The sequence below is a fragment of the Staurois parvus genome, unplaced genomic scaffold (genome assembly GCF_062004578.1).
Source record: "Staurois parvus isolate SC_StPar_1 unplaced genomic scaffold, SC_StPar_1.0 ptg000242l, whole genome shotgun sequence".
NCBI classification, from domain to species: domain Eukaryota; kingdom Metazoa; phylum Chordata; class Amphibia; order Anura; family Ranidae; genus Staurois; species Staurois parvus.
Genome location: NW_028318038.1, coordinates 2,465,365 through 2,487,686, shown reverse-complemented (window position 1 = coordinate 2,487,686; position 22,322 = coordinate 2,465,365). Strand labels below are relative to the sequence as shown.

General features: G+C 45.1%; 1 protein-coding gene across 1 annotated transcript in view; it reads left to right on the top strand.

Annotated features, from left to right (window-relative positions):
* The window catches only part of LOC149459967 (mitochondrial ornithine transporter 1-like), a 32,831-nt gene extending 10,903 nt beyond the window's left edge, over positions 1 to 21,928 (top strand). The window contains exons 3-7 of the mRNA XM_089680346.1: positions 7,329 to 7,587; positions 8,332 to 8,469; positions 9,287 to 9,459; positions 14,173 to 14,331; positions 18,310 to 21,928. Of these exons, the coding sequence (XP_089536472.1) occupies positions 7,329 to 7,587; positions 8,332 to 8,469; positions 9,287 to 9,459; positions 14,173 to 14,331; positions 18,310 to 18,434 (854 nt within the window). The 3' untranslated portion in view covers positions 18,435 to 21,928. The remainder of the gene's footprint in view (positions 1 to 7,328; positions 7,588 to 8,331; positions 8,470 to 9,286; positions 9,460 to 14,172; positions 14,332 to 18,309) is intronic.
* The last annotated feature ends 394 nt before the right edge of the window (positions 21,929 to 22,322 follow it).

The window sequence follows — 22,322 nt, the reverse complement described above, 5'->3', positions numbered from 1 at the left end:
TATTATTAATTATAACTATATTCATTTTGCCATATCGTTTTATGGGTCTACAACAAAATAGAGACCGTCTCCTGTATTGTCCCTATAGAGAATACTGTCATACTTCAATAAAATGGCGGCCATTATTGGTATTAATTTACTCCTTTAGCCGCTCTAGTTTTTGCATTTTTCCATCATCTTACTGTTCATAATATAATATTCACTCTTTTGTATTGCCTTCCCTGGTGGGCTGAGTGGTTTCCTTAAGCAGTTCCTATATGGTACGGCTGCCTTGTCACAAAATGGCGCCCGTGTTGCGCATGCGTGCGGGAGCTATAAAAAGCGGATGACGTCGGCGGCAAGGCCATCCCTTCGATAACGTGCTGTCGCACGAACCGCGTCTGGAAGGAGCCTTGCTGTGTTGATGTCACGCTGCCGAGGCTGCATGCTGGTCCAGCGGCCATCTTTAGTACTGTAGATGTAAGCTTGATTTATTTTCACAATAATATTTAGATTACTTTGCCGATATCAATTAAAAGTTACTACACTATAATATCCATGTCTGGTGGCTTGATTACTGAGCCGTTTAAGGTGGAGGAGTAACATCTGACAGTATTGGTGCACCTTGGCTGAATTGGATATTAAGGAGCAGATCCCCCCCCCCCCCCCCCCCCTTTACGCTGGATTGGTCCATTAGCAATGTCTGGAGTGCTTTCCCTGCTGTGTGTGTATGCCAGTGGAGCCCCCTTCTGCCCCTGACCAGATCCATGATGACCACCAGGATCCTGTTTGGAGGTTTTTGTTGCATGCGCATTTAACTTGCGCTTCTGGTAAGAGCAAGCACATACCAATTTATCACCATCTGAAGTCACGAGCACTTAAGTTATTTCCAAATTCCTGCTTCCCAGTCATCGGAATCACTGTTATATTTGAAGTGTTAACGATCACTTATTTGATTTCTCATCCAGTCACTAGTTTACTGGCATATGGATTGATGAGCACTTTATTGCACCTTGTGAACTTTATCATCTATTTACTTATGTCTATACATTTAGTGCAATATTTATTGATTTATCTGTGCATATTTTAGTTTTATAACTTCATCCATTCACTTTATCACTTGTCACCTTATTCAGTTCAATTTTCTCCAGTTATTGCATTGTTTTCATTAGATCATTTTCATAAGTGCTGCATACTTGTTTAGTATTTACCAGAGGATTTAGGGGTTTTGTCCTGTTATGCCAGCAGCTCATTTGTGTTTTGTGAGCTCACCTATACTCTATTGATTTATTTAGGTAAGTAACTTTAATGCAGAAGAGACAAAACATGCATTAAACATTCTGCCTGTTCGCCCATTTTTATTTTTTTTCCATAAAGTTCCACTTTAAAGTGAAACATTAAATATGCTCAATTCCTTTAAATAACATGTCTAGGGGGTACCCTAATCCTGCCTGTGAAGGAACACATCTTTGTGATGTATAAAGTGCTACAGCAACAATGACATTTAAAAAGCAAAAAAGTGTTTAAAATTGCTGCCCCCTTACATTGGTGGTTAGTGGTAAAGTGTCACCTTATATTGGTGGTCAGTGGTGACTTGTATTCTTATATTGGTGGTCAGTGGAGAAGTGTGCCCTTACATTGCCGGTTAGTGTTGACTTGCCCTCTTACATTGTTGGTCAGCGGAGAAGTGTCCCCTTACATTGTTGGTCAGTGGAGAAGTGTCCCCTTACATTGTTGGTCAGTGGAGAAGTGTCCCCTTACATTGGTGGTCAGCGGAGAAGTGTCCCCTTACATTGGTGGTCAGCGGAGAAGTGTCCCCTTACATTGGTGGTCAGCGGAGAAGTGTCCCCTTACATTGGTGGTCAGCGGAGAAGTGTCCCCTTACATTGGTGGTCAGCGGAGAAGTGTCCCCTTACATTGGTGGTCAGCGGAGAAGTGTCCCCTTACATTGCTGGTCAGCGGAGAAGTGTCCCCTTACATTGGTAGTCAGCGGAGAAGTGTCCCCTTACATTGGTTGTCGAGCGGAGAAGTGTCCCCTTACATTGGTTGTCGAGCGGAGAAGTGTCCCCTTACATTGGTTGTCGAGCGGAGAAGTGTCCCCTTACATTGGTTGTCGAGCGGAGAAGTGTCCCCTTACATTGGTTGTCGAGCGGGGAAGTGTCCCCTTACATTGGTTGTCGAGCGGGGAAGTGTCCCCTTACTTTGGTTGTCGAGCGGGGAAGTGTCCCCTTACATTGGTTGTCGAGCGGGGAAGTGTCCCCTTACTTTGGTTGTCGAGCGGAGAAGTGTCCCCTTACTTTGGTTGTCGAGCGGAGAAGTGTCCCCTTACATTGGTTGTCGAGCGGAGAAGTGTCCCCTTACATTGGTTGTCGAGCGGAGAAGTGTCCCCTTACATTGGTTGTCGAGCGGAGAAGTGTCCCCTTACATTGGTTGTCGAGCGGAGAAGTGTCCCCTTACATTGGTTGTCGAGCGGAGAAGTGTCCCCTTACATTGGTTGTCGAGCGGAGAAGTGTCCCCTTACATTGGTTGTCGAGCGGAGAAGTGTCCCCTTACATTGGTTGTCGAGCGGAGAAGTGTCCCCTTACATTGGTTGTCGAGCGGAGAAGTGTCCCCTTACATTGGTTGTCGAGCGGAGAAGTGTCCCCTTACATTGGTTGTCGAGCGGAGAAGTGTCCCCTTACATTGGTTGTCGAGCGGAGAAGTGTCCCCTTACATTGGTTGTCGAGCGGAGAAGTGTCCCCTTACATTGGTTGTCGAGCGGAGAAGTGTCCCCTTACATTGGTTGTCGAGCGGAGAAGTGTCCCCTTACATTGGTTGTCGAGCGGAGAAGTGTCCCCTTACATTGGTTGTCGAGCGGAGAAGTGTCCCCTTACATTGGTTGTCGAGCGGAGAAGTGTCCCCTTACATTGGTTGTCGAGCGGAGAAGTGTCCCCTTACATTGGTTGTCGAGCGGAGAAGTGTCCCCTTACATTGGTTGTCGAGCGGAGAAGTGTCCCCTTACATTGGTTGTCGAGCGGAGAAGTGTCCCCTTACATTGGTTGTCGAGCGGAGAAGTGTCCCCTTACATTGGTTGTCGAGCGGAGAAGTGTCCCCTTACATTGGTTGTCGAGCGGAGAAGTGTCCCCTTACATTGGTTGTCGAGCGGAGAAGTGTCCCCTTACATTGGTTGTCGAGCGGAGAAGTGTCCCCTTACATTGGTTGTCGAGCGGAGAAGTGTCCCCTTACATTGGTTGTCGAGCGGAGAAGTGTCCCCTTACATTGGTTGTCGAGCGGAGAAGTGTCCCCTTACATTGGTTGTCGAGCGGAGAAGTGTCCCCTTACATTGGTTGTCGAGCGGAGAAGTGTCCCCTTACATTGGTTGTCGAGCGGAGAAGTGTCCCCTTACATTGGTTGTCGAGCGGAGAAGTGTCCCCTTACATTGGTTGTCGAGCGGAGAAGTGTCCCCTTACATTGGTTGTCGAGCGGAGAAGTGTCCCCTTACATTGGTTGTCGAGCGGAGAAGTGTCCCCTTACATTCGACATTTCATTGGTTGTCGAGCGGAGAAGTGTCCCCTTACATTGGTTGTCGAGCGGAGAAGTGTCCCCTTACATTGGTTGTCGAGCGGAGAAGTGTCCCCTTACATTGGTTGTCGAGCGGAGAAGTGTCCCCTTACATTGGTTGTCGAGCGGAGAAGTGTCCCCTTACATTGGTTGTCGAGCGGAGAAGTGTCCCCTTACATTGGTTGTCGAGCGGAGAAGTGTCCCCTTACATTGGTTGTCGAGCGGAGAAGTGTCCCCTTACATTGGTTGTCGAGCGGAGAAGTGTCCCCTTACATTGGTTGTCGAGCGGAGAAGTGTCCCCTTACATTGGTTGTCGAGCGGAGAAGTGTCCCCTTACATTGGTTGTCGAGCGGAGAAGTGTCCCCTTACATTGGTTGTCGAGCGGAGAAGTGTCCCCTTACATTGGTTGTCGAGCGGAGAAGTGTCCCCTTACATTGGTTGTCGAGCGGAGAAGTGTCCCCTTACATTGGTTGTCGAGCGGAGAAGTGTCCCCTTACATTGGTTGTCGAGCGGAGAAGTGTCCCCTTACATTGGTTGTCGAGCGGAGAAGTGTCCCCTTACATTGGTTGTCGAGCGGAGAAGTGTCCCCTTACATTGGTTGTCGAGCGGAGAAGTGTCCCCTTACATTGGTTGTCGAGCGGAGAAGTGTCCCCTTACATTGGTTGTCGAGCGGAGAAGTGTCCCCTTACATTGGTTGTCGAGCGGAGAAGTGTCCCCTTACATTGGTTGTCGAGCGGAGAAGTGTCCCCTTACATTGGTTGTCGAGCGGAGAAGTGTCCCCTTACATTGGTTGTCGAGCGGAGAAGTGTCCCCTTACATTGGTTGTCGAGCGGAGAAGTGTCCCCTTACATTGGTTGTCGAGCGGAGAAGTGTCCCCTTACATTGGTTGTCGAGCGGAGAAGTGTCCCCTTACATTGGTTGTCGAGCGGAGAAGTGTCCCCTTACATTGGTTGTCGAGCGGAGAAGTGTCCCCTTACATTGGTTGTCGAGCGGAGAAGTGTCCCCTTACATTGGTTGTCGAGCGGAGAAGTGTCCCCTTACATTGGTTGTCGAGCGGAGAAGTGTCCCCTTACATTGGTTGTCGAGCGGAGAAGTGTCCCCTTACATTGGTTGTCGAGCGGAGAAGTGTCCCCTTACATTGGTTGTCGAGCGGAGAAGTGTCCCCTTACATTGGTTGTCGAGCGGAGAAGTGTCCCCTTACATTGGTTGTCGAGCGGAGAAGTGTCCCCTTACATTGGTTGTCGAGCGGAGAAGTGTCCCCTTACATTGGTTGTCGAGCGGAGAAGTGTCCCCTTACATTGGTTGTCGAGCGGAGAAGTGTCCCCTTACATTGGTTGTCGAGCGGAGAAGTGTCCCCTTACATTGGTTGTCGAGCGGAGAAGTGTCCCCTTACATTGGTTGTCGAGCGGAGAAGTGTCCCCTTACATTGGTTGTCGAGCGGAGAAGTGTCCCCTTACATTGGTTGTCGAGCGGAGAAGTGTCCCCTTACATTGGTTGTCGAGCGGAGAAGTGTCCCCTTACATTGGTTGTCGAGCGGAGAAGTGTCCCCTTACATTGGTTGTCGAGCGGAGAAGTGTCCCCTTACATTGGTTGTCGAGCGGAGAAGTGTCCCCTTACATTGGTTGTCGAGCGGAGAAGTGTCCCCTTACATTGGTTGTCGAGCGGAGAAGTGTCCCCTTACATTGGTTGTCGAGCGGAGAAGTGTCCCCTTACATTGGTTGTCGAGCGGAGAAGTGTCCCCTTACATTGGTTGTCGAGCGGAGAAGTGTCCCCTTACATTGGTTGTCGAGCGGAGAAGTGTCCCCTTACATTGGTTGTCGAGCGGAGAAGTGTCCCCTTACATTGGTTGTCGAGCGGAGAAGTGTCCCCTTACATTGGTTGTCGAGCGGAGAAGTGTCCCCTTACATTGGTTGTCGAGCGGAGAAGTGTCCCCTTACATTGGTTGTCGAGCGGAGAAGTGTCCCCTTACATTGGTTGTCGAGCGGAGAAGTGTCCCCTTACATTGGTTGTCGAGCGGAGAAGTGTCCCCTTACATTGGTTGTCGAGCGGAGAAGTGTCCCCTTACATTGGTTGTCGAGCGGAGAAGTGTCCCCTTACATTGGTTGTCGAGCGGAGAAGTGTCCCCTTACATTGGTTGTCGAGCGGAGAAGTGTCCCCTTACATTGGTTGTCGAGCGGAGAAGTGTCCCCTTACATTGGTTGTCGAGCGGAGAAGTGTCCCCTTACATTGGTTGTCGAGCGGAGAAGTGTCCCCTTACATTGGTTGTCGAGCGGAGAAGTGTCCCCTTACATTGGTTGTCGAGCGGAGAAGTGTCCCCTTACATTGGTTGTCGAGCGGAGAAGTGTCCCCTTACATTGGTTGTCGAGCGGAGAAGTGTCCCCTTACATTGGTTGTCGAGCGGAGAAGTGTCCCCTTACATTGGTTGTCGAGCGGAGAAGTGTCCCCTTACATTGGTTGTCGAGCGGAGAAGTGTCCCCTTACATTGGTTGTCGAGCGGAGAAGTGTCCCCTTACATTGGTTGTCGAGCGGAGAAGTGTCCCCTTACATTGGTTGTCGAGCGGAGAAGTGTCCCCTTACATTGGTTGTCGAGCGGAGAAGTGTCCCCTTACATTGGTTGTCGAGCGGAGAAGTGTCCCCTTACATTGGTTGTCGAGCGGAGAAGTGTCCCCTTACATTGGTTGTCGAGCGGAGAAGTGTCCCCTTACATTGGTTGTCGAGCGGAGAAGTGTCCCCTTACATTGGTTGTCGAGCGGAGAAGTGTCCCCTTACATTGGTTGTCGAGCGGAGAAGTGTCCCCTTACATTGGTTGTCGAGCGGAGAAGTGTCCCCTTACATTGGTTGTCGAGCGGAGAAGTGTCCCCTTACATTGGTTGTCGAGCGGAGAAGTGTCCCCTTACATTGGTTGTCGAGCGGAGAAGTGTCCCCTTACATTGGTTGTCGAGCGGAGAAGTGTCCCCTTACATTGGTTGTCGAGCGGAGAAGTGTCCCCTTACATTGGTTGTCGAGCGGAGAAGTGTCCCCTTACATTGGTTGTCGAGCGTAGAAGTGTCCCCTTACATTGGTTGTCGAGCGGAGAAGTGTCCCCTTACATTGGTTGTCGAGCGGAGAAGTGTCCCCTTACATTGGTTGTCGAGCGGAGAAGTGTCCCCTTACATTGGTTGTCGAGCGGAGAAGTGTCCCCTTACATTGGTTGTCGAGCGGAGAAGTGTCCCCTTACATTGGTTGTCGAGCGGAGAAGTGTCCCCTTACATTGGTTGTCGAGCGGAGAAGTGTCCCCTTACATTGGTTGTCGAGCGGAGAAGTGTCCCCTTACATTGGTTGTCGAGCGGAGAAGTGTCCCCTTACATTGGTTGTCGAGCGGAGAAGTGTCCCCTTACATTGGTTGTCGAGCGGAGAAGTGTCCCCTTACATTGGTGGTCAGCGGAGAAGTGTCCCCTTACATTGGTGGTTAGCGGAGAAGTGTCCCCTTAATTTTAAGGTTAATGGAGGCATGTCCCCTTACATTGGTTGTCGAGCGGAGAAGTGTCTCCTTACATTGGTTGTCGAGCGGAGAAGTGTCCCCTTACATTGGTTGTCGAGCGGAGAAGTGTCCCCTTACATTGGTGGTCAGCGGAGAAGTGTCCCCTTACATTGGTGGTCAGCGGAGAAGTGTCCCCTTACATTGGTGGTCAGCGGAGAAGTGTCCCCTTAATTTTAAGGTTAATGGAGGCATGTCCCCTTACATTTGTGCTCTTTTGCATTGGTGGTCAGTGGGGAAGGTGCCATCTTCCAATGCTAAGTCTATTATAATACGTAATTTGTTTTTGTAGGTGGAACAGCATGCGTCTTTGTTGGACAGCCATTAGACACTGCTAAGGTAAAAATGCAGACATTCCCCACCATGTACAGAGGACTGATAGACTGTGCAGTGAAGGTTTACAAACAGGTGGGCTTCCGAGGATTCTACAAAGGGACCAGCCCAGCCCTTCTCGCTAACATTGCTGAAAATTCTGTGCTTTTCATGAGCTATGGCTTCTGTCAGAGGATTGTGAGGAAGATTGTAGGCTTAGACAAAAATGCAGCACTAAGGTAAGTACAATAGACATTTTTTTAAATCCAGACTCAAATACTGTATATAACATAAAAAAACTGTTTATTATTTATATTGCCTATTAATTGTATTTAACATTGCAGGACAAGCCTATAAATTATTCATAGGAATGAGAATTGTATTTTAAAGTGCACCTTAATGGTTGTAACAAAGAACAAAAACAGAATCGCACCAACCTTGCGCATTACCTTAGTAAGCAAAGGGGGAATTTATTGAATTGAGATATATACTCACAAAAGTAGCCATAATGAAGGCATATAAAATCCAACATCAAAGCACTGGAATAGGAGACACGTGCGGGTCCCATCAAAAGAGGAGACTCTCAGGATGAAGCTGATGCATTTCAAAGGGGGTTCCCTTCTTCCTCAGGGCTCACAACAGACTCTTGAAGTACATGCATTAGAAACTGGAAGGCTGCCAAGATCTCTTGCAATAGAAAGTGATAGGAAAAGAGCTAGGTTTTTAGTGTCTCTGTTGTATACTTTGGAGATTCATTTCTTCACAATGCCCTTTAGCTACAGAGGGCTATGAAGGTATGTTTTAAAGTGATTTTGCTGCTTGTTCAAAATGTATAATTTAGTGTGAATAGTCTGGTCACAGGTTCACATTAAGCTTTTCCAGTCCTGTCTTTAATCCAAAATCATATGATACCCTGTATTGTTTTGTACTGTGATGCAATCATTATTATCGTATAACCGATCGCTACATGTTATTATTTGCAGTGACCTCCAAAATGCGACTGCAGGATCATTTGCCAGTTTTTTTTCTGCTATGGTTCTTTGCCCAACGGAGCTGGTGAAATGCCGCCTCCAGGCCATGCATGAACTGCAAGTCTCTGGCAAGATATTACAGGGACAAAAGTAAGTATAGATCGAATATATTGACTGAGTGAGAGAAGACTGTGTGGTTAGGGACATTCCTTAAGGAGGCATGGCTTAAAGAAGAACTCCGGGATAGGTAAAAAAAAAAATCACCCATTAGTACACTCCCTACACTAAACCGTTGATAACATATTGAAAATCCTTACCGTTTAGGAGAAAAGTCTAATTAAATTTTCTCTGTAATTCAAAAGATAACAGCATCTGCTCTGCCAAAGAGGAGGTGTAACCGCAGGGATTACATCAGGGATTTAAATATTGGCACCACATTGGCCTTACACCAACAATTGCCTAACATTCCCAGATATATTGTTCCTTTACAAGCCATCAACAGATGTGTCTACATCTTCTCTCTCTCTCCTCTGTCCTCACACCTATGGGAATTTAGGCTGCCTGAGACGTATGTGATTAGTGGGATTGTGCCCGTACCTTCTAGCAACATCTCAGGTTTATTTACTAAAGCTGGTGAGTGCAAAATCAGGCTCACTTCTTCATAGAAACCAATCAGCTTCCAGATTTTATTGCCAAAGCTTCACTGAACAAGCTGAGGTTAGAGGCTCATTGGTTTCTATACAGAAATGAGTCTGATTTTGCACTCTCCAGCTTTAGTAAATAAACCCCTTAATGTCTATGGTCAGCTTTTGCGCTGTTTGAAGTTAATTAGATTCTTCCTTATTCTTTAGTATTGCTCGGAGAGAATCAGAACTTTTTCAGCCACTTTGATAAATGAGACCCAGTACTGTTTTTATATGTAATGCTGTGTACAAGATATCCCAAGTAATGTCTGTGCTTGTGTCAGTACAGTGTGGGCAGTGCTGAAAGGCATTATGCAGCAGGAAGGTCCCTTTGGCTTGTACCGGGGTCTGGTCAGCACGATATGCAGAGAAATGCCTGGTTACTTCGTCTTCTTTGGTGGATACGAGCTCAGCAGAACACTTTTAGCTTCAGGTGAAAAATCAAAGGATGAGCTTGGTAAGTAATGAATTACAGAGCTGGTCTGGCTTTCACCTAACACTCTTTTTTGTGGCTTTAGGGTCGGTTCACACCGTCCCCGCACAGGAACGAACTGTGCATTTCTGTGCGAATCACACGCGGGTCTGTAAGGTGCGATTTCAGCCCATTCGTTTTGAATGGGCTGAAATCACACCGCACCAAAAGCAGTGCATGCACAACTTTTTAAAGTACTGCGCCTGGATTGCATGGTGCAAAAGTACCATGCTATTCAGTGCGGGCAAGTGTGGGCAAACGCACTGTGTTTGGGGTGTCGTTAACTTTGTATGGACACCTGCTGCAGATCACAAATGGTATGCGTTTTGCATGCGGTGTAAATCGTACTGAAACACACAGCACGTTCCTGTGCGATTCATGTGTGAGCATGGTGTGAATCAGCCCTTAAAGAACAACTTCCAGCATAACCGAAGTCAACAAAAATTACATATATGCTTTAAGTTTCAGTTCTAAATTATTCCATCCTGTTTCTTTAAAATTCTGTACATTCAGTCTTTATAAATACTCTAGAGATCCCCATCTATATTAATTGACTTTAAAGGATCACCTTTTGTAACAAGTTACATGATGCACCCATATCCAGGCTGCACCTCCGTGATCTCCCATTGTGACAGGTAGGAGGAGAAGTTTTTCCATCGTTGGCTGTTACAATTTTTAAAGAAACGCATGCACGCGGGGCTCTGCCTGCCCGGCCGCGTCACTCATTCACAGTATTCTGTGAATGAGAAAACTAAGTCCTGGCAGCCTCTGCAGCTCTCGATTTGCTGTTCTCAATGAACTACCATGGCGCTGTGGAGTGCTGTTGTTGTTATCGAAGCCTTCCTGTCAGTGAGTATTTGCTTGCCCGTTTGATGCACAGGCACACAGATATGCTAACAGGTCTGCAGGAGACCTGTATGGCACCAGCGATTCGCTGATGCAGTGCTTTAGAGCAAGGGTCTCCAAACTTTCTAAACAAAATGAAAGTTTACTAGCTTTCAGACTTTAGGGGGGCCAGACTGTGGTCACTGGGAGTAGAAATTATCCTGCATCATTGGGAGTAAACAATGCGTCTTTGGTATTAGGAGAAAGAATAGTGCCCCGTTGGTGTCAGTGGGAAGAATAGTGCCCCGTTGGTGTCAGTGGGAGGAATAGTGCCCCGTTGGTGTCAGTGGGAGGAATAGTGCCCCGTTGTTGGTGTCAGTGGGAGGAATAGTGCCCCGTTGTTGGTGTCAGTGGGAGGAATAGTGCCCCGTTGTTGGTGTCAGTGGGAGGAATAGTGCCCCGTTCGTGTCAGTGGGAGGAATAGTGCCCCGTTCGTGTCAGTGGGAGGAATAGTGCCCCGTTCGTGTCAGTGGGAGGAATAGTGCCCCGTTGTTGGTGTCAGTGGGAGGAATAGTGCCCCGTTGTTGGTGTCAGTGGGTGGAATAGTGCCCCGTTGGTGTCAGTGGGAGGAATAGTGCCCCGTTGGTGTCAGTGGGAGGAATAGTGCCTCATGGTTTGTTTCAGTGAGAGGAATAGTGCCTGTTGTTGATGTCACTATCAGGAATTATGCCCCCTTGTTGGTGTCAGTGAGAGGAATAGTGTCTTGTATCAGTGGGAGAAAAATTGCCCCAAGGGCCAGATAAGGGCAAGCAAAGGGCCGCAGTTGGGAGACCACTGCTTTAGAGGTTCCAGAGTAGGGTTGCCACCTCATCCCTTTAAATCCAAACATATATTAATTACACAGTTCTGTGGCTATGTTAATGCAGATAAGACTTAATGAGTTTAATTACCACCTTAATCAGCCACAGAACCTGTGTAATTAATGTGTTCGGTTTTAAAGGGATGAGGTGACAACCCTACACACGGCCGTGCTGTTTTCAAATTTGACAGTTCAGGGGGAGGTCTCCCCGAACTGTCTGTCAGTAGGAGGGGGTTTTGGCTCCGGCTATGGGAACATGTTGCATGTTCCACCCCAAAAATGGGTACCATGTGATCTGCTGTGACCAATCACAGCAGGTCACATGACAGTTGTATACAATGGATGTCTTCATTCATGCCATCCATTGTATACTAGTGTCTAGCTGTGAATGGTCACAGCTAATCATGTGCACATGTCATGTGATTAGCTGTGGCTAAATCACAGCTAAGCACAAAAAAAAAAAAAAAAACCCTGAATGAATCGATGTCATTCAGGTAAATGCTTGCTTATAGCAAAGTAATTCTTTGTGTAAAAAAAAAAAAAAAATACTGATCGCTTCCCCAAAGTAGTACAATGTTACTATGGTAAAATTGTACTACTTTGGTCATAGTGAAATATGAAAAAAAAATCTTAAATAATAATTAAAAAAAAAATATATATATATATTTTGTGTTTTTTTTTCATACTGTCACCAGTCAGTGTCCCTGATCACCGCCATGCCAGTTATATGATGACGCTGTACTGCACTGGTGACAATATGTAAAAAAAAAAAATAGTGAAACTAATTTTTTTTAATTTTCCGAAAAATTATGACAAAAAAAACACAACTTCAAAAAACTCGCCATGCCTCTTATGAAGTACGTTGGACTGTCTACTTTGCAAAAAGGGGTCATTTGGGGGATATCTGTACTGTTCTGACATTCTTGGACCTCAAGAAATTAGATTGGCTGTGAGTACTTCAGGATTGATCAATATTCAGATATATACCATAGTTTGTGAACTCTATAACTTTCCTACAAACTAAATACATCCTAATTTGGGTTATTTTCACCAAAGACATGTAGCAGAACACATCTCGGCCTAAATTTATGAAGAACAATTATTTATTTGCAAACGTTTATAACAGAAACAAAGAAAAACTTTTTTTTTTCAAAATTTTTTGTTTTTTTGTGTTAATTTAGCAAAAAATAAAAACCCCAGCGGTGATTAAATACCACTAAAAGAAAGCTCTAGTTGTGTGAAGAAAATGATAACATTTTAGTTTGGGTACAATATTGTATGACCGCGCAATTGTCTTTCAAAGTGTGAGAGCGCTGAAACCTGAAAACTGGCCTGGGCAGGAAGGAGTAAAATTGCCTGGTATTGAATTGGTTAAAGTTAACCAGGAGCTCTGCTGCTAGAATTGTTTTTCTCTCTGTCAGCGCAGTGATATGTAACATGTATCTCAATAGATGTTTCATGCGTTGGCACCCCAGGCATGTGCATTTATGTTTGTATGTGCATATGCATTTGGGGTTGGGGGGGGGGGGCCCTATGTGCTGATTGTTTTAGTAGCAGATTCTCTATCCAAAGGTGAACTTATCCTTTAAAACCGAGCTAGGTCAGCACAGCGGCTCAGTGGTTATCGCTTCTCCAGTTCGATGTGTGGAGTTTGCGTGTTCTGCCTGTGTTTGTGGGAGTTAATTGATTCCTGTTTAAACTGGATCCAGTATGTCTATGCGTTGGAAATAGAGATTTTAATCTCCTTGAGGGCCGAGACTGATGTGAAGGTATAGTACAACATATGTAAAGTTCTATATAGATTATGAATGCTATGTGAATACCTGAAATAAAATGGATAAAAATGAACTCCTCTAATAAGTTGGCTTTCATAGCAGGACCGTTTCTTGTAGTAGATTGGTAAAGAACAGGGGACATCAAACTACAGCCTGAGGGCCAATTCTGGGCTGCTGCAAGATTTGATCTGGCCCTCTGATGTAAAAGGGGGCTCTGGTGGGGATCCTGATGAAAGGGGGACTCTGATCGTGACACTGATGCAAAGGGGAAATCTGACTGAGACCCTAATGTAAGAGGAGATTCTGATGGGAACTCTATTGGGGACCCTGTTGTAAGGGGGAGACTCTTATGGGGACGCTGATGTAAAGGGGACTCTGATGTAAAGGGGGACGCCGATGTAAGCGCGTACTTTAATGGGGACCCTTATGTAAGGGAGGACTCTGGGGAACCTGATGTGAGGGGCACTCTGATGGGGACCCTGATGTAAGGGGGCACTCTGATGGGGACCCTGATGTAAGGGGGCACTCTGATGTAAGCACGGTCTTTGATGAGGGCCCTGATGTAAGGGGTTGCTCTGATAGGGACCCTGATGTAAGTGGGAACTCTGATGGGAACCCTGATGTAAGGGGTACTCTGATGGAGACTCTGATGTAAGGCGTACTTTGCTGGGGACCCTGATGAGGATCCTGACCTAAGCGGGACTCTGATATAAGGGGGAGACTGTGATGAGTTCAACTTTATTTGGAATTTCTTTGCTTTGTTTACTAAAGTTTCTTTTTCACCATTGTACTAAATTATATCATGTTGATTAGAAAACATCTTGTAATCCATATTTGTATGTACATTGATCTGCCTTAACTTTTCCAATAAAATTATTTTTGGGAAAAAAAAAAGAAAACATCTAAGTAAAACGTGTTCTTTCATTTAAATGTGATTCTTTTATTGATAAAACTGATTTTTTTTTTCTTCCCATGAATATTTGTAAAATATGCAATGAAAGGTTTCTATATCAGTGGCACGGATCTCATGCCACACAGGTGGTACCAGCTGCTTTGAAAGGGTACAAACCCAGCATTATTGCCCTTGCCGAAGACAAATGCCCCAGTTATGTTGGTGGCAGGCAAGTGCCCTTTAAGGCCCAGCTCCCAGTACAGCCAATAAAAACAGATCACCCTGACCCATTTCTAATACATGTACCTGCACAGAAATTGTGACTACATTGTGACTCTCCATTCTAGGTCCGGTAGCATTGATGATAAGCGGTGGATGTGGAGGATGTGCTCTGTGGCTTGTTATATACCCTTTGGACTGTATCAAGTCCAGGATCCAGGTCCTCTCCATCACAGGGAAGCATGCTGGCTTCCTGGGAACATTTTCAAGTATTGTGAAGAATGAAGGTATGTCTGCTTTTTAAAGCATAAAATGTAGTGTTCCCAACTGCAGGAATGTATATTGGGATTAGCTGCATGTTGTTCTGAAATTAGAAAGATTTCATCACTTTTTGAGGACCGTGTACTGAACATGCAGTGATATAACCACAGTTCACTTATCAGTCTACATACATCCTTGTATAATACAGAAGTGCCTAATACATCCTTGTATAATACAGAAGTGCCTAAGTACAACAAATTTTTTTTTTTTTTAATTTTACTTTGGGATATAGTGAGGAAAGTTGTGAACTTAAACCCAAAACCAAAAATGTAACATATCGCAGCTTACCAATCATTAGATGTGGTGGCTGTATTTTTTATTTTTTTTAGGCTTTTTTTCCTTCTGTATTCACCTAGCAGTCTGTCCAGTAACACCCCTCCTGTATTAGAGTGCCTACACTCTGGATGAAGAAACACAGGGGGCACCTTTTGGACAGCATCATAGCCAGTCTAGGGCAGTGGTTCTCAACCTTCCTAATGCCGCAACCCTTTAATACAGTTCCTCATGTTGTGGTGATCCCCAACCATAAAATTATTTTCGTTGCTACTTCATAACTGTAATTTTGCAGTGGGAGGAGTAGTGCCACGTCATTGGTGTCAGTGGGAGGAATAGTGTCCCATCGTTGGTATCAGTGGGAGGAATAGTGTCCCATCGTTTGTATCAGTGGGAGGAATAGTGTCCCATCGTTGGTATCAGTGGGAGGAATAGTGTCCCATCATTGGTGTCAGTGGGAGGAATAGTGCCCATCACTGATGTCATTGGGAGGAATAGTGCCCCATCATTGATATCAGTGGTAGGAATAGTGCCCCATCATTGGTGTCAGTGGGAGGAATAGTGCCCCATCATTGGTGTCAGTGGGAGGAATAGTGCCCCATCATTGGTGTCAGTGGGAGGAATAGTGCCCCATCATAGGTGTCAGTGGGGGGAATAGTGCCCCATCATTGGTGTCAGTGGGAGGAATAGTGCCCCGTCATTGGTGTCAGTGGGAGGAATAGTGCCCCATCATTGGTGTCAGTGGGGGGAGGAATAGTGCCCCATCGTAGGTGTCAGTGGGGGGAGGAATAGTGCCCCATCGTAGGTGTCAGTGGGGGGAGGAATAGTGCCCCATCGTAGGTGTCAGTGGGGGGAGGAATAGTGCCCCATCGTAGGTGTCAGTGGGGGGAGGAATAGTGCCCCATCGTAGGTGTCAGTGGGGGGAGGAATAGTGCCCCATCGTAGGTGTCAGTGGGGGGAGGAATAGTGCCCCATCGTAGGTGTCAGTGGGGGGAGGAATAGTGCCCCATCGTAGGTGTCAGTGGGGGGAGGAATAGTGCCCCATCGTAGGCGTCAGTGGGGGGAGGAATAGTGCCCCATCGTAGGCGTCAGTGGGGGGAGGAATAGTGCCCCATCGTAGGCGTCAGTGGGGGGAGGAATAGTGCCCCATCGTTGGTGTCAGTGGGGGGAGGAATAGTGCCCCATCGTTGGTGTCAGTGGGGGGAGGAATAGTGCCCCATCGTTGGTGTCAGTGGGGAGAGGAATAGTGCCCCATCGTAGGTGTCATTGGGGGGAGGAATAGTGCCCCATCGTTGGTGTCAGTGGGAGGAATAGTGCCCCATCATTGGTATTAGTGACACCAATGATTGGGCACTATTCCTCCCACTGACACCAATGATACTTACCTTGCTGACCCCCGCTCCAGCCTGGGCTCGCTCGCTCCCTCCCTCTCCCATGGTACAGACACTTACCGGTCAGCTGTCTTCCTTCTCAGGCCGCTCTCCTCCTCTTCACTCGCTCGATCTTCGCCGGTGCTGCTCGGCTCCTCCTCTCCAAGCTCCACCTCCTCGCCGGTGATTGGCCGCCTGTGTGCCTCTCCTGAGCTACAGTTCCGGCGGCCAATCACCGGCGAGGATTGATCCCGGGGGTGTGGCCAGATGACAGGGGCGGCATGTCATCCCGCCCACACCTGGAGACAGATAGAGGAGCGGTGTCTCGGTTCCTAAGACCATCGGAAATATGTGTTTTCCGATGGTCTTAGGCGACCCCTGTGAAAGGGTCGTTCGACCCCCAAAGGGGTCGCGACCCACAGGTTGAGAACCGCTGGTCTAGGGGGAGAGGAGTGTTAAGTGTATTTAAACCTGCTAGTTCATCTAACAAAGTGAAGCCAAACTCTAGCTAATGCTTTATAAGCAGTTCCAGCAAACATTTTTTTTTCTTTTTTGATAAAGGTTTTACATAAATAAAATCTTATGATTCGAAGCACCCCCGCCAGCAGTGAATAGTTTCTCATCCCTGTAAGCTGATATACATCTGTAGGAGAGCTTGTTCTGTTGAAAAACAAGACTTACCACAATCACCAAAAAGAAAACAAATGCTGCCATATCTAAGAATTGGTAAGCTGCAGTATAATAAATGTTTGCTTTTTTGTTTAATACCACTTTAATTGTTGTCTGTGTCCCTTTTTAGGAAGTTTTTCATCACTTCCTGTTCTGTGTGACAACTGTCACCAGGGCAGGAGATGAAAGGAAATTTCTTAAATGAGTTCCCAGAGGGAGGATTCCCTCTCACGTCCTGTTCTGTCTGCCATCTTGCCAATAGATCAGAACACAGATGACAATAACGTTTTGGCTAAGATCAAATCACTATCCAAAACTAAAGAGAAAAAGTCTCAGACCATAAAAATATCTAGGTGTGTATGGTTTAAGCATCATTGTATTTTATGGTTGGGCAGTAAAGCGGAGTCTACTTGTAGGTGACCTTGCAAGTAAAAAAAAGAATGGACATTTTCTACCTTTTTTTTCCTCTGTTTCTTCTTGATTCAGTACTATATTAAAGAGGATCTTCAGGCACCCCCCCCCCCCCCCAAAAAAAAAACAAAACCATTAACAGCGCTGTTTTCACTTGGGCCAGTTCTTCAACAGTCTTTGGGTCCCCGGCATCAGCGTGTTTACTAAGGGGAGCCAGCTTTGATTCCCTGCAGCTTTACACCCGGCTTCCCACTGTGCATGAGCAAGCCATGCTGCGGTTTGTGAATGGCCCTGCAGCCTTCTGGGACATGTTACAGGTCCGATTGTGGCAAGGGGGGATATCCGATTTTCACCCCCACCACCACCAGAAACTAAATGCGTCCAAAAGTGATGGGGTTTTCAACCAATATTAATGGAAAAAAGGTAGTGTACTAATATCACACACCAGGGTGGATCACATTGCATTTCTTTAGAAACATTTTTGTTTCGTAAAACAGGTGTGTTCACTAGAAGTACAAAGTGCAGGTGGACAGTAAGATTTACTGTACACTTGCAGTTGGGAGGCAGTAAAAACACATGGCTGAGCTGTGCTTTTACTGCCCTCAACCGCTTTCAGCGGATTTAAAGGGTGTTTTTTTTTGGGGGGGGGAGCAGTAATCTTTTTCTGCCAGGTCCCTGTTCCCGCAATTCTCGCCTAGGCTCGCTCCCACCCCCAACCTCTTGGGACACGGCACATAGCAGCACAGCATGATTCCACGCATGCACAGTGGGGAGCCAGCTTTGAAACAGCAGTAAGTCACAGCCAAGATAGCAGCACCTGAGATCCAAAGACGAGCGAAGAACCAGCACGGGTGAAGACAACGCTGGAGTCCTGGGCTGGTAAATCTTTTTCTTAAAAAGTTAGCTGCTTACAGTATTTGTAGCTGCTGACTTTTAAATTTTTTTTTTCATTTTTTTTTTTTTTTTTAACGAAGTTTAAAGTTCCTCTTTTAGTTTGATGCCTTTGCATTGTGGTGCAACAAAATGTATTTTGCTGGGGCCAAATATACGCTGCTCAGCAATAGCACACACTGGGGGGGTCTCAAATCGGTGCATTATGTTACAATTTTTTTGGTGTCTTTTATATACTGTATTTTGGTTGTATTTAGCTGTTTGGTTGGAGTTGATCTTTATTACTGTTGATGATTTGCTGCCTATTTATCAAATATGTTTTAATTGTAGGATTCCTGGCATTATATTCAGGACTGAAGCCTACGCTGATCCGCGCTTTTCCAGCCAATGGTGTCCTCTTCCTTGCCTATGAGTACAGCAGGAAACTGATGATGCAGCATGCTGAGTCCTGTTGATGTTCAGCTGACATTGCAAGGATATGTATTATCTCAGGGTTAAGTGGCAATACTGCACACTACAAGTGTATTGTCGCTTGTCTTCGATCCAACTTTCATCAACTGGTGCTGACTGTCCGCTAGTGTTTGGTGAAAACTAGTCATTTTACTCCAGCTTTCATTACAATGTCTCAGATATCAGAGAGATATTACTGTCTAATGTCAGTTGTACTTGGCTATGTTACAAATCAGTATTTGCCCAATTACCGGCCTCTGTGTAAGGATAGCTAAAAGTTACAACAAGACATCTACATTCAGGGGCGGACTGACAACTCATGGGGCCCCCGGGCAATAGGGGATCATGGGGCCCCTGTGTCCTTGCCCAAACTCAAAAAAGCCTATTAAAAAGGTACCAGGTGCATCTCATGGGGCCCCCTACTGACCCCGGGCCCTCGGGCAGTGCCCGAGTTTCCAAATGGTCAGTCCGCAACTGTCTACATTGTATTCTGTTATATGAACAGAAGAATTTGTGCCAGTACTTTCTCCAGATTCCGTTTTTTTTGTAAATGGTTTCAGTTGTTTTAGGTTTTTTGAAACCTATAGTTTCCAGTGTTTTGGAAGCTTTTTGAAGCGGTTTAATGTGATATTCAATGTTACCATGCTACCACTCCTCCTTTTGGCTTAGCCCTGCACTTTGTAGCAAGTCCAACCCCTGAGCACTTGTGTGCCTCCAGGAGGTGGCTGGAGGATACATGAGATGAGGTGAGAAGCTTTCCCTGTGGCTCCTCTAGAGGGCGCTCTCAGAGACATAGTTTCCTCCTCTCTTATCTAATCCCAGGAATGGCTCTATTTGCTTGTAAGGAAGCCCATAGGATTTTTTTTATTCCTTCCACCACAGATGGAAGTGAAGAAAATCGCTCGATTTCCCCCATCAAAACAATCAGTGTTGACAGGTGTGAATGCCTACCGCAGCAATATTGTGTTCTACTGGCAAGGGGATGCAGGGAGCCTTCCCAGCTGGCAGAACACAATGATTACTGCTAGTGGCTAAAGCCATTGGCAGTGCTCACATGTAAATAAAAAATCTGACTGGCTGGTTGTGCCCAAGTTGATCAGTGGATCGACTTTGGTATAATCAACCTGCCAATATATGGATCGAATCTCAGCTGGCCCCTGCTGAACCAGCTGAATTTTGATCCATGTATAGCTGTCCTAAGGATTAAAGGGTTAGTTCACCTTTTAATGAACTCTGAGACAATGTAAAACAGTGTAAGGTATGTGTAAAAGAGTTGCTGTGTTTTTTTTTTTTTTGTTTTTTTTTTATATTTACTTTTAGTTTGTCTTTTAAGGACAGTTCCTTTTTTAGTAAAGTGACCAAGTGAAAATTAGGAATGAAACCCAATGACCAGTTTACAAATGAGTTGTTAAAGGATGAAAACAAACCAGCAGACACTATAGGTTTTATTTACCTTTTAGGTAGGATTTTCTGTCCCTGATCTGCTTGAGCTACAGGCAAATGAAGTCATTGTTTTTTTTACCAAAATGGTGTTAAAATGGTGTAGTGTTATCTTGTATGTATAACATAGATTTTTACATTAAAAAAAAAAAAAATTATATATATATATACACTAAAGATAACTGCATTTTACAAAATATTTGTAAAAGTTGACTGAACGTTTTAGAAAGACTCCAAGAAAAATGCCTATAAATTGACCGTATGTTGAAGAGGTCAACAAAATGTATTTTTGTATTGTTTACTATGCACTTTGTCAGCAGAGATCTGATATTGCTGTTTTAAAAACACATTTCAATAAAATTGGTCTCCAAAAAAGTGTTTTATGCTACAATTTATAGAATTGTCTGGAAGTGAAAGCATATGTTAGGTGAAAATAACAACAAAAAAGTGTATAGTAGAGTGCTGAGCATAAATAAGTACACTCCAACAGATTTGTCAGAAAACCTTTACTTTCCTTTCAGAATCAACATTTTCTATGGGACACTATACTACAAAATTCTAGAAACGCAGGCCATTGATGGCAAACAAGATTTGTTCATTTGCACATGCAAAAAAAGTATTTTTCCTAACTAATTCATTCAAGACCATGTTGCAAAAATGAATGCATCTCCATGAATGTCTTAGGAGCAAAGCTAAATTTTAGACAACAAAAATCCTAATTAACAAGAATTCAAATACCGGTGAGTCTAATTATTCAATAAACAGGTGTCCAGCAGTCCAGTTGATTATAAAAGGCGTTACTTGTAATATTACGTTACTTGCAGTACGTTGATATTTATGTACATATTATGGTTTCTGTACTCTTTAATAAAAATTATGGGGAAAAAAAGGGCGTTACTTAACAAAGAAAACCCCTTCCCATTTCATGCTGTCTGCAATGGCACTACATGGAATAAAAGTGTCACAAGGCCTGAGACAGAAAATTATTTCTTTACACAATAAAGATGGAGGATACAAGAAGATCAGCAAAGCTTTATTTATCAGTCAGAACACTGTAGCAAAATTGATACAAAGATGGGACTGCAACCATCTCACAGAGACGTCCAGACCGTCCATGGAAGTTAACACCTAGACAGCAGCGTCTTCTGATGAGAAAGGTTGAAGAAAATCACCATTCAAGTTCACTGCAGTTAGCTAACACAGTGGAAAGCCAAACTGGGCTGATTGTTTCATGTGACACAATACAGTGTACACTGCAGAGGAATGGCATGCATGGGTGTCGTCTAGGAAGGTAGCCTCTCCTAAAGCTCATGCACAAAAAAAAGCCCACCTAGATTGTGCCAGGGCCCATGCTGAAAAAGAAGACGACTACTGGGACTCTACTCTGGAGTGATGAGACCAAGATATGTTTTTGGAACTGATGGCTTCAAAACTGTATGGTGTCGCAAAGGTGAGGAGTACAAAGAAAAATGCATGGTGCCTACAGTGAAACGTGGTGGCAGTGTCCTTCTGTGGGGCTGCATGAGTGGTATCATGAATTCACAGATGTACTGCTCTATATTGAAAGAGAAGATGCTACCATCACTCCGTGCCCTTAGCAGTCCTGCACTTTGCCAACATGACAATGATCCAAAACACACAAAAGGCCACTGTTGCATTTCTGAAGAAGAACAGGGTGAAAGTGATTCAATGGCCAAGTATGTCTCCTTATCTGAACGCAACCAAACACCTATGGGGAATTCTGAGGGGACAAGTTGAACATCACTCTCCATTCAACATCCAGGCTCTAAAAGAGGTCATTCTTGAAGAATGGAAAAAGATAGATGTTGCAGTATGTCACCAACTTGTTCATTCCATGCCTAGAAGTCTTGGTGCTGTCCTTACAAATCATGGAGGTCATACAAATACTAGATGTAGTAGTTTTTGTTGGGGGGTGTATTCATTTTTGCATCAACTCATTTGAGCAAAACTGAATATTTAATAATCTAAGTTATATTATTAACCTTACTTTCATGTAATGAGATAAACAAATGTTCTATAAAACTCAGTTTTGTCAAAATTTTGGAAATTGTTCTCGTGTTCTTTGAGATACGATTTTAATCTTTCTTTTCAAAATGGGTGTACTCATTTATGTTGAGCACTGTACCCCTGGAATAAATGCATGATTCCCCGTGTCAAAATCTATAATGGACTAAAATACAGGACAGCTGCACTGTATGTATGTTTAGGGCCATATGTGTTTGGGATCATATACCCCAAATGCGGGAATTTCTAAACCAGATCCCAGTACCGCTTGTTCCAGAGTCCAGCCACCACTGATTTCAGCCTATCATAGATTTTGACAGGTTGCTGGTAGTGGGGCTGGATGCTGCACCTGTGCCTCCAAGGTGCCTGAAAACACCAGTGTTTAATGTTGATGGTCCGAACCACCCATGTGCATGAAGCCTTAAACA